The following is a 12,867-nucleotide window of genomic DNA, read 5'->3' on the forward strand; positions in this document are numbered from 1 at the left end:
TTAACCTAACTTGTTGATCATATTATATAAACAAATTTATTATATTATACTATACTTTATACTTTTATACCAATCACAGTATAGTCACCGCTTATTAGACTTGTGGTTAATGGACTCATTCGCCTAATGTACTCAAACAAGCTGGTACCGATTTCCATGTATACTTGTACATAGGAAAAAATGCATATTATTATATTAGACTCACACACTGGTTAAAGGGGTCATTTATACTTTTAAGAGCATATTTCCTCAATTTCTTGTCCATTTTTATGATTGTAAAGGTAATATTTTGACGATTAACACTGCATAATATATCCTCGATTTGTCAAATAAAAATATTAAAGATTTGAAAAAAGTTTTTTACATCATTCGATGTCATTGTATTTATGAAACAATAAAATATTTTATATTTTTATCGACACCTACCAATCATTAATCATGATTTCGTTCTGTATGAAAAACACCGTACATTTTAAATACATACGAGCAAGTGATATATAATAATGAGTATATTATCTTATAATCGGTACATGGCCAAATTAACATTTTGTATTACAATGTATATGTATACCATATGTTTTGTATCAATTCTTGGAAATTTCGCTTTATTGACTCATTGGGTTAAGGGCGTGACGGAGCTGGTGCGTTTCATAGTACAAAACATGTCTTACAAGAAAAACTGTAAAAATAGTCAGATATCGTTAATTTTTTTTTTTTTATTGAAAAGACAATAATATTTTTCAGATTGAATCAAAGCTCAATAATCAAAATTATAATCATAGAAGATAAAATTATGCTTTTGAATAATGCACAATATTATTGGTTCTTTTTCAAACGTATTTTTTTTACAAATGTTTAAAGTTAAATGAAAATTTGGCCTTTATTACGAGTGGAAAATGTTCTTTTATGTTAAATAAAGAAAAAATTAACAATATCCGACTATTCTACAGGACGCAAAAGTTGTTCCTGTGTAGTCATTTTCGTTGATTTGATACACAGTATCAACCTCCCCCCTCCCCCCCTAAATAGTCATCGAGCTGTAGATTAGTGGAACAAATATTATAACTAAGGTAGTAATTAAATATAAAATACAATAGTATTTTGGGAAATTGGAAAAACCGGCACCGTCAACCTTAATAGACTCATATTCTATGATCGTAAAGTGAATTAAATAAGGATGCAAATATAAAGTATTTTAATGATTACACTTAGGATATTGGTATATTATATTATTCAACATATTACCGACTCTAATTATAAATTAGTTGTTAAGTGAACTTTAATTTAATAATTTAATTTGTATAAAAGTCATAATATAATAAATAAAAACACTATTGTAAATTATAGTCAGGAGAATGAAAAGTTGCCGCTGGCGATATGATAACAATCTTTTTGTTTTAATCGAAAACAGAGGTTCTAAAACTCGTATCCAACATCATTCTAATACGTTTGTTTGTATGTATTCATATGTAATTGTATATATATCTAATACATTTAAAAATACGCGCGCTTTATATTGCGAAACCACCACAACAATTCACCACCAGAAGCGCGCGTATCAGCGGCCACTTTTCATTCTTCCGACTATAGTTATTAAATTAACTTGAACTTAATTAAATTTGTATTATTATGAAAAACAGATTAAGATTTTTAAATATAAATTCTAATGAATATAGGTAATAATAACTCATTAATATTACTCCACCAAAATCATAGCTTCAAGAGAGTATGTTTACATAATATTTAAATTAACGTAATGTACTATTTAGATAAAATAAAATAAACAAAAATCGTATAGCTATACTACTTGACGAATGATATCCAAATATGCATTTTACACGGAATTATAATAGTACTGAACAGAACTCTTTCTGGTACGGTTCAGTGGACCAACATAAAGGGACTCATTAACATGCTTTATTACAACTCTTGGTACCGAAGGCGAGTCGTCGTCACTGACATCACATTAATCAAGTTCTTCGATTGTTTTTTTGTTTTTTTGTTTATTTATTATTATTTTTTTTTAATCAGAAATGATAATTTAAATATTGTATCCAACGCTGATAGTTTAGCGACTTTAATCATAAATGCATAAAAATATAAACAAAAACAAAGCCGAACTCGCAAAGGGGTCCGTCCATGACCCCCTCACCAGCTACCTACAAAATATACAACATTAATAATTATACTGTTAAAAAATACCTACGTCAGACTCTTCGCAACCAATGTATAATATTAAGTTGAATAATAATTAAAGCCTCTACGTTAGGTACGTTACCTATTCGGCGGGCGTGCATGATCATAATATTGTTACACCGAACGGGCCACGACAAGATCCGTCTAGACACGCAGTGAAGTCGCATCGCATCCCGTTCGCCACGATAGGTACACAAAATAATAATCACATTATTGCCATCACACTCGGGTGTCATGGTTCATTACGACACATAACTAGTTAGTAGGTACACCATATTATATTGAGTACAGCGGCTGCAAGAGACAGTGCCCGACGATATTATTATTAATATTTATTATTCCTATAATAATTATAATAATATCGTGTTTTATAATAATATGGCTGACGCCATGCTGAGCGCGCGTGTCATAATAACATTATGTTACATGATATATAAATATATCATAATCATGTACTAAGCGCGAAACACAAGAGGATTGATAACTACCAAAATGATGTAGAAATAATTATATACGAACGACTCGATTACAGAAATTTTGCACCGCGCGTATACGCCGTGGGCCTGTAGGCTGTAGTTGCGCTATTATTTTCCACTCGTTACACCCAGCTCTTAACCACGGTTGTGTGGAGTGGTGGCTTTGCAATAAACAGGGAGTTAAAAAAAAAATCAACATATTTAACATGAGAATCGACCTAGTTACTATATACATTATACACAGAATGTAGGTAGATGTCATTTTATCTTCTAATGTGGTGATATACCTAAGACTTTGCTCGTTACAAAAATATTTAACGAAAAAACACTTTGTACGCATTATTGATGGTAATGTATCATCGTAGAAAAAAGAAATACGGATAGCCCCTATGAAGACTTTTATAATTCTCGAGTATTCGAAGTATAAATATTAATGTTTCAATAATTTTTCTTCAAATTATTTCTTGTCATCACATACAACTTAAACATGAAATTTATCAGACTGTATGGTACCTATCTATACCATCTTTATTATTGAAATTACAATAAAACTACCGAAATCATTTTGCTAAGTATAATATTATATAAGCTTACACGATATATTATTTTATTTCTTAATTCCACGATGGTACATCTCTCTATTTAGTAATACAATATAATTTATGTAATAGTACCTATATATATATGCTCATGTTTTATCACGATTCCCGAAAGATCATCATTATTGGGACAACGAAAGGCTGTCAAGACTTAATCGGTATACACGAGAACATTAATTAATTAATATAATATTGGTTTGCTATGAAACGTGTTTTGTATCATTTTGGACAGAAATATATGTAGCACAAAACGTGCCAAAAGTATATTTATCCTCAAATATATCTGCGTGAAATATGGTTGTAAATTTACCAAAAAGTAATATGTACCTTCTAGTGTTGTTTGTTTTCAATAATTCGTAAAAGTTTTTGACTTACCCTCCAATTTCTTATGCCAAAACTTGGGAATAAACCGAAATCTCACCCACGCCGTAATACATCATCTGGGTTTCTGGAAAAAAAAAAAAATTATAAATCACAGTTATATTTATAAAATTGTTGCAATATAATCTATGATAATCGTTAAATTAATTTATTTCGCTGTTGTACTCTTATAGTATGAAATTTAATTTTATATTCAAATGCTTCAGAGCAGTGCAACCTTGTACAGTTTACACAGATGTAAAACATAATGTGTACATAGTTAGAAATATAATATATATTACATCAATACCTTGTAAAAATCACTAGATAGATAGATAGGCTATCACTAGATGGCTATGAAAAAAATATTTACCACATCAGTATGTGTATCATGCATATTGAGTGCGTTTGTCCTTGTTACTATATAGAAACTATTTTACTTAACAAATTTTAATTCTTGCAACTATTGTGTTGAACAAAATGGCAATAACTTTCAAAATATTATTTATCTTATTCAGTATAGTAAGTATATTGACTTACATTTTAGTTATTTATTTTTTATTTTAATGATTTTATTTGTTGTACCTACCTAGATATTTCTAAAAGCAGACACGATCAAATATCCGAACGACTTCACTCCCACCCTATTATCAGGAGAGTACAAAATAAAATTTGATTTTATCGTTGTCGGCGCTGGTAGTGCCGGTGCGATAATTGCTGCTCGTTTAAGTGAGATAGCAGATTGGAATATCTTACTATTGGAGGCAGGTGGTGATCCTCCAGAATCATCAGAAATTCCACTCAAATGGAGTTTGGCATTGAATACAGAGTATGATTGGAAATTTTTAACTGAACAGGAAGATAATTTGTTCAAAGGTTTAGACGGAGAAAAGTGTCACGTGCCCAGGGGATGTATGTTGGGTGGAAGTTCGTCCATGAACGTTATGTTGCAAATTCGTGGAACAAAGTACGATTTTGACGAATGGGAAAAATCTGGATGCACTGGTTGGGGTTTCGATTCTGTTTTGCCGTATTTTATAAAATCTGAAAATTTTACTGACACGACTCGGTACGATGCGAAAATTCATGGGAACTGCGGGCCCCTAACTGTGAGTCCCTTTGTATCTCCAGACCCTGCCATACAAACTATATCACAAGCAGCAGATTTGATGGGCTTGACCAACGTGAAAGACTTGAACAAAATAGAACGTTCGGTTGGATACGCGATGTCGGACAGCACAACTCGGGATGGACTGCGGTGCAGTACGCTGAAAGCTTTTTTAATGCCTAATAGTGGACGACCAAATTTGTTCGTAGCCAAATACATCCGAGTCACCAGAATTTTGATCGAGAACAAAAGTGCAGTTGGCGTTGAGTTTGTAACAAAATCAGGTGAGTTCAAGACCGTCAACTGTACGCTTGAAGTCATACTGTCTGCCGGGGTGGTGATGAGTCCTCAATTACTTATGATATCCGGAATTGGACCAGCAGATCACTTGAAAGAGATGGATGTGAACGTTGTGGCTGATCTTCCCGTCGGTAAGAACTATCAAGACCACGTAGCCTATTTTGGGCTAGTCCTTAGTGACCGCAAGAATAGACCAATCGAAGACATTGTGGCAGAAAGTCAAAAACTTAGAAAGGAAACATTTGATTTGATCCCCAAAGGTATTAGCACAATGGGGCTAACGGGACTTCTTAGTTTCGTCGATTCCAAACGCGCGTCTGGAAACCCTGACATCGAAATTATGAAAATCAGATATTCGTGCAACACAACCCAACAGATGAACACGTTCAAGAACATGTTTGGATTTTCTGACGAGATGGCGAACGTGTACAACGAGTTGAATAGGCACAGTGATATAATACTGATGATACCGATTAGTAACATCATAACCAAAACAGGGCATGTTTTACTGAGATCAAAGGATCCTCTGGCGAGCCCGAAAATAATCGCAAACTATTTGTCGGACCAGGAAGAAATCGATACGATGGTGAGGGGTATCGAGTTCGTGGTTGAAATGTGCAAGACGAAACCAATGGCTGATGCGGGATACGCTTTTGAGGAGATTGCGTTCCCGAATTGCGAGACGAATTGCAAGTGGGGCACCAAAGACTACTGGAAATGTGGTATTAAAAATCTGGCCACCTCAATTTTCCATTCAGTTGGTACCAACAAGATGGGTGCGATCGGTGACAAGACCTCTGTGGTCGACCCCTGCTTAAAAGTCATTGGCATTGATAAACTTAGAGTGATTGACTGTTCTGCGATGCCATTATTAGTGACTTGCAACACAAACGCCGCCACAATGATGATGGCTGAAAAGGGAGCTGATATAATCAAAACCCAGTATGGAAAATGAGGTTATAATTTATATTATTATTGTCACCGTATATTATGAATGTTCTAGGTATATTTTATCTTTATCATTTTAAAAATGAATATAAAATAAAAAAAATATTCATATTATTCTATTCCATAAAAAGAGATGTGATAGAAAAAAAAACAGAAAAAAAAAAGAAAAATATTTTATCGTTATATAAAAACATCAGTATAAACTATATAATGATAGAAACACTACATGAAATAATCCAAAATCTAACGATCATTTAACACATTTCAAATAAATAATTCGATATATTTTATCATATTATATTACAATTTATTATGAACCAATTCGTTCATATAATAACATTAAGCAATTATGTATATTATGTCAAAAATGTATGTGTACACGATTATGTGAAACCTTCAATTTATTGCCATATTTGTTTTTAAAAGAAAACATTGCACATTTTGATATGTTTAAATAGGTATAATGATTTCATACAATTGTCAGTACATTTATTCATTATTTCGCAATTTGTTTGCATAGCAATGAAAACATAATGTCAACAATTTTCATGTGATGACGTTACATTTTAATAAACAACAACATATGTGTCTCGTTTATTATTATTGTGGTTTGTCGTGAAACGTGCAAGTAGGTGTTAGGTACGCTATATTTTTATTTTATATACGACAAACTTAATGACTAATGATGAATATAGGGACGAAATGCTCGACGAGGGTTCAGTCGTGTTCTGTATACGTAGAAATTATGGGTACCTAGTAATTATTATTACAAACACAAATCGTTATTGAACGTATTGTTTGCCAATTTTAAAGTCCACCGAGTTTGCGCCCTTTGATCGCTGTTCGTAACATCGCGTGATTATGTAAGCCGCGACCGATTCCCAATCGAATAATGATTGTGTGTCGCACAAATGTGTGGAACGGCACGAGTGGTGCTCTGTCGAGTTGTTTGAAATAATGTATCAACTCCACATGGAAACACGATAGGATTATTAAACTAAAATCGGATTACAGAACGTATTTTGTACCATTTCTATAAAAAAAATACTCCCTGGACGTCGATTTGACAATCTAACTCAATAATCAAGAAAATAACAACGCATAGCTTGCATAAATTCTTAAAATAATTTCTCGAAATGTTAGACTCACGCCAGATTGTTTACGCCAAGACTTGGTTAAAGAATTGATTCTCATAAGTGAAAAAATACGTCATCAACTCACCTGGGAAAAAAATACGAATTAATTCGGAAATTCAGAAATCGTTAAAATGTACTAGAACTATAAATAAATATTCAAATGTTTTTATAAATTTACATTTTACATAATATTTTTATACTATAGAAAAGTACTGTACTCGTTTCGAAACATACGAATTCATAATAACTAACGTTGATCAGTACAGCCATAACTTATTTGATGTGTAATTATGTTTGACATATTTTATGCATTAATTAACTTAGTAAAACGTGGAGTGTAAATTGTATATTTTGAAAAAGAAATAACAATCGAACAGTTAATAATATTTATTCGCTGCTGTTTGTCTAAAAATTATTATTTTTTTTACCCTCCCTGTAACTATACTTCACGTGATAGAAAGTCGATGAATATTTTTTATTTGGAGAGCGAAGGAACAGTGCATCTAGTTAGTTTTATTATAATCTATAAATTATAATATTAATATTTCACCTGATTATACATTATTGTTTTTAACTGTTTATTTAGATCTATTATTGTATTTATTTGGATTTTATTATTAATTATTGGATTAATTCTACTTGATTCTAATTACATAATAATTGTTCTTTATAATAATATAATATATATTTTAGATACATTTTAAGAGTATTGTTAATAATATTATAATAATTTGGTATGTATTTTTGAGATTTCCATTGACAACGACTTGTACCCGAAAAATCAACAACAGCAATGCGTAATATCGCACAAATTGACAATGTCCACGATGAAACATGATAATAATATTTATGTTGTTACGACAGGTTAGGTTGGATTGAAAAAACACTTTTGGAACAATAAACAAAGTAGTTGATTTACACAGGTGTATAAGCTATGCCGTAATTCGCTTACAGTCATAATACAAAAACTTCAATGACAATCAATATTTTTAGAATATATTTATTATAGTATTTTTCATTTTTAGATCAAATCGTTTGCAATTGTATATTATACATATTGGTAATTTAAAATTCATATACTTTGAACATAAAGTGTTATCATATATATTAGCGGTGGAATTCAGTATAGTGTTAATATTATTTTTACTAAAGCTTATAATATTTTAGAAAAATGTTTTACAATTGTATATAACTTATAGTGTAAGTGGTAACCAAATAGAGATTAATTTTAAAACGTGCCCCTAGTAAACGCGATTTTACCATCCATTAGGTGTATTTAAATGAATGTATCGTGGAAAAATGATTTTCATTGACATAGAATTGTGTAAATTGATGTACAATCGTATAATTGTAATTTACATAATAATATCCATAAACGTTATACACCAATCAAAAGTTTATTTACTTTTCAGTAAAAAATGCAATCATGTTTTACTGCTTGAAATTTAAATGAACACAGCAATACAGCATTAGCAGTTTAACAATATATTATTGTTTTACGGTGTAGAAAAATTTATTTTGTGAATAGAATTTAAATAATATAATATAATCATTATTTACTATAATATACCTATAGCACATAGTATTAGCTAATCATTTCAAAATCTGTATTGACAGATTCAACATAAAATATTCAAAATATATTATTACAATATAAACATTAAACAATTTTACAAACAATTTTATTATTATTTTTTTACAGTGGAATAAAAAGTCAAAACTAAATAATAATTATTGTCTTGATATTGCAAACAAATTTTATTTAAACTTTTATACCAATATAGTCCATTTGGATATTCGTATATCTGTTTGATATCTTAGAAGTTTTTCGACACATTCAAACGTGAAAGAAAATGTTTCCAATCTAAAAAAATTACTGAACCTTGGATATTTGTTTGGCAATCTTTTTGAAAACTACTTGGCAATTCTAACACACCACTCGACTATATCTATGTCCACTTTAAAATCGATAGAAGTAGAGTTGTACAAAACTTTCAGAACACAAAAAAAGCGTTTTTCTTGAAAATAACATATTATTTTAAAATAGCTTTTTACTCTTTTTAAAAATAAATATTTTATCAAAAAGATATACTTTTAACTGAACGAAGTGAACTCGATTTTAAACTTTTTAGTTTCAAGTTGAGATATCTGGAAGTCAGTGTAAATACTGAGAATTAATGAGAGAATCGTGAGCGGTAACAAGTGCAATGTTACAGTTTAATGGAACTATTAAAATTGAAATAAATTATTATCATCTCAAATGTCAAACATATTTCTTTACCACAGCTGTTTTCGAATGATAGTGACACATAAGGTGCCGAAACCTGCAGGGCATTAACTAAAGGATACGAAAGATCGTTAATAACTTTTGAACCAAAAATAGGCACTACACGTTGAATACAGAAGCAGATTTGGATTGCATTTTTTTTTTGTACCACTTTTAAATTACTCAACATTTATAATAACTTATATGTATTCTTGAAAATAAATATAATTTTAAGGACAGCTGTGAACGGTCTCGTTCCACAAACCCAATTTATAATCACATCCATTACAGAATATGTCCTATATGGGTATGAATTTCTCATTTTATTATGCTTAAGTGCATCATAATTATTATGTAATCAACGATGGAATAATTACATAATGAGCACAGTAAGATACTTGACTTACAAATTAATCAAATAAATCGAATACAAGTATAAAATGTGATATTGTCCTCAACGCTAATGCGTTTTATCCATAAGTCACTTAGAGAGGTTTATTCCTATTATTATTTGTAGAGAAAATATTTAGTTGTAAAACGTGTTGGTGACGAAAACAAATTGAACAAGACAAGTATAATAGTAGAACTATAACATCAATCGATGTTTGGCGTAAAGTCTATGGATTTGGTGGAATGCCAAATCGCTTCAGAACTAGTTATAAACAAGATAAACATACAATATAATTGGACCATCTTCAGTATAAAATATTTAGGATAGGATACAATAATAACAATGAAATTGTAGGTTAATGCATAACACACTTATTTTTACTGTACGTTGTTTAATATTATATTTTATGGATGAACTTGTTCTGTTTTAAGCGCTGAAAGTGTTTGAAAATTAAAATCATTGGTATGCCTAATGTACGTCATTAAAAACGCTATTCTTTATCTCAAGACTTTATTCTCATTAAATCACAGATAAATATTGTCTTTTTCGCGTATCAAAATCTTCATGTTATCACTATTTATGTCCATTACCAACCGTAGAATTACGGTTTGTAATTAGAGTCCGTTGGATTTAAAATCATCTGACGGAAAGTAAAACCAATTGACACCCTATTCTGCAGCTATAAATTCCTTTACCTACGCTTTCAAATGATAATATAGAATTAAAGCGGATAAAATAGAAAAATAGGTTTTCTAAGAATCATCCGCTTGCAGTTTGCCTAAAATAAAACAAATGGTTTTTTTTTTTATTCCAGTCATATAAATTAACAACTCATTATATTATGCATTAAATACGTTATACGTTTAAATTTGAGTGTATTAATTTTATTATTTTAACGATTCCGTACAAACATCATTATTATTATTTATAAATATAAAAATATATCTATTTAGACTAATTTCGAATATTGACATTTTAATTTATTTTAAAAAGTCAACTTTTTCTTTTTTATGAAATACGAACTACGTATTTTGAAATGTCGAGACTTGCGAACTGAAAAGGCTTCTGTTTTATTTCAAAATGAGTATTACTTCTTATTAATAGTTTTGTTTTTAATACAATGTGATTATTTTAACGTTTCTCAACAATTTTCTGTATATATGTTTTTGAATTATTTAATAACATATTTTGTAGGTACATTTTCATTTAATACGTCTTACACAGAATGTTTTAATTCATTTTAATTGACATATTTTTAATCCCCTCTACCTCTTCCATAACGTCTCGAACATTATTTTATCCCTCGACATAAACTTTCCATATTTTTTCAAATGCCAGAAACATTATTATTTGTTGGTAAACATTTAATGTGAGATATACATTTAGGGTTTGGGACTTGATGCACCTAAACAGTACTATAATATATGCATGCACTTATGTTCTTAAAAAGTACAAATAAGGCTTTAAAAAAATACACGTCAGAAATATTACTAGTATAAATACGAATATTTTACTAAAAAACATATGTATAGCTATTTTATAATTTTTAATTAATACCTACATATTTATTAATAAAAACGGGAAATCGTATGTCAACTAATGGATTTGCATTACACGATACAATATAGTGAAAATTCTCAAAATAAATATACATTTACTGTTTTTATGCCCAATTTATCAAATAATTGTATCATCAACCATCTATCATAAACCATCAAAAATGGTTAAATTATAATATCTTAATCTTAAAACCACAATATAAATAAATATGCAAAAATATATATGGTAAACTTTTAGTTTTTTTTTTTTTTTTTGCATTGTCAATAGATTAATATTTCAAGCTTACTTCGCTATAAATCTAATAGTGATTGCGTACATAATAATATATTCCTGCTGGACTTATTTTTCAATGCCATCCATTATTTGAATGTCCTGGATACCGTATGTCCAAAAGTTCGGTATACGGTTTATGATGACGTATGCGTGTGTGAAATGTATTTTTGACATTGCGGTAAGTCATTTGGGTGTCAGACGTGGCAATAAGAAAGTGTTGTCCCGAGTGCGTCCCGGAATGACCATTATTATTATTTATTTTAATGTCCCGAGTGTGCGTCCTAAAAATAACATCGTATTTTTGACATAGCTCGAATATGTCCCAATTTATTTAGAGTGACCTATGGCTTACCACGATGAATTGAACTGTCTTACACCCAAAACATATTTGGATATTATTATTTGTTTTATTATTTTTTACACATTTTAAGTTTGGGTGAATGTACTGTTTTTATGATTTTTCTTTTTAGTTCTATAGCAAAATGTATTTGTTTCTATAAGCTGGTATTTAAATGCCATTTTTTTGAAGAAATCTAATTTTAAAATTGTATTATTCTGTAGTGCGTTGATGTCTTCTTTGATGAATGACATTTTCTTGCATTCACTTCCTTTTTACCTTTTTAGCTTCATGTGGTTAGGTTAGGTCATTCTGGCCATTCAGTTTTGCTATTTTAGTATTTTAGAACTTTTTTAATATTATTATAAATGTAAAAATATCATAATATATGTATACTATATAGTTGGATGAGTTGAATAAAATAAAGAACTGTACTTAAAATGTACTTATAATAAATATAAAGTTTTGTCCATTCAGAACATGGAAGTAGGGCATTTGGCTTGCTCAGAATCCATGTAATTTTCTATTAAATAATCCATAAATTTGTTTTTAATTTCCGGTATTATATTATAGACATAAAGATAATAAATATTTAACAAAACATTCCTCAACACCTTTTATATTTAATAATGGTCATCCAAATATATTATTCAAATATAAATATATCTCTGTTCGGTTCCGATAATCTTTTCTCAACACCTAATTGTAAATGTGAAGCCACCGAACTTGCTATAAATGACCCTAAATAGTTATGATTTGCTGAACTTTTAAGCTTAGCAAAATAAACAGATAATTCAATATCAGAAAATATTTATTCGGAAGTATAAAATATTTAATTTTAAACATTCTGTTTTTAATGTAATAAAAGATTTTGTGGAGTTTGGTATGGCTCAGTGGTTGGTGACTGTAACATGTTC

The 12,867-nt window shown here is 29.8% G+C and overlaps 2 protein-coding genes across 11 annotated transcripts in view; one reads left to right on the top strand and one right to left on the bottom strand.

The window, feature by feature from the left end:
- LOC100169361 (leucine-rich repeat-containing protein 4B-like) overlaps nucleotides 1–12,867 on the bottom strand; it is a 346,827-nt gene that overhangs the window by 158,013 nt on the left and 175,947 nt on the right. For all 10 annotated transcript variants that reach the window (XM_029487502.1, XM_029487500.1, XM_029487497.1 and 7 more), the window contains one exon: nucleotides 3,647–3,719. The gene's annotated coding sequence lies outside the window, so the exon portion shown is untranslated. The remainder of the gene's footprint in view (nucleotides 1–3,646; nucleotides 3,720–12,867) is intronic.
- Nucleotides 3,954–6,584, top strand: LOC100158673 (glucose dehydrogenase [FAD, quinone]-like). The gene is made up of 2 exons (XM_001946910.5): nucleotides 3,954–4,153; nucleotides 4,225–6,584. The coding sequence occupies exons 1-2, from the start codon at nucleotides 4,112–4,114 to the stop codon at nucleotides 5,992–5,994; spliced, it is 1,812 nt and encodes a 603-aa protein (XP_001946945.2). The 5' UTR covers nucleotides 3,954–4,111; the 3' UTR covers nucleotides 5,995–6,584.

This window comes from Acyrthosiphon pisum, chromosome A1 (assembly GCF_005508785.2).
Source record: "Acyrthosiphon pisum isolate AL4f chromosome A1, pea_aphid_22Mar2018_4r6ur, whole genome shotgun sequence".
Lineage (NCBI taxonomy): Eukaryota > Metazoa > Arthropoda > Insecta > Hemiptera > Aphididae > Acyrthosiphon > Acyrthosiphon pisum.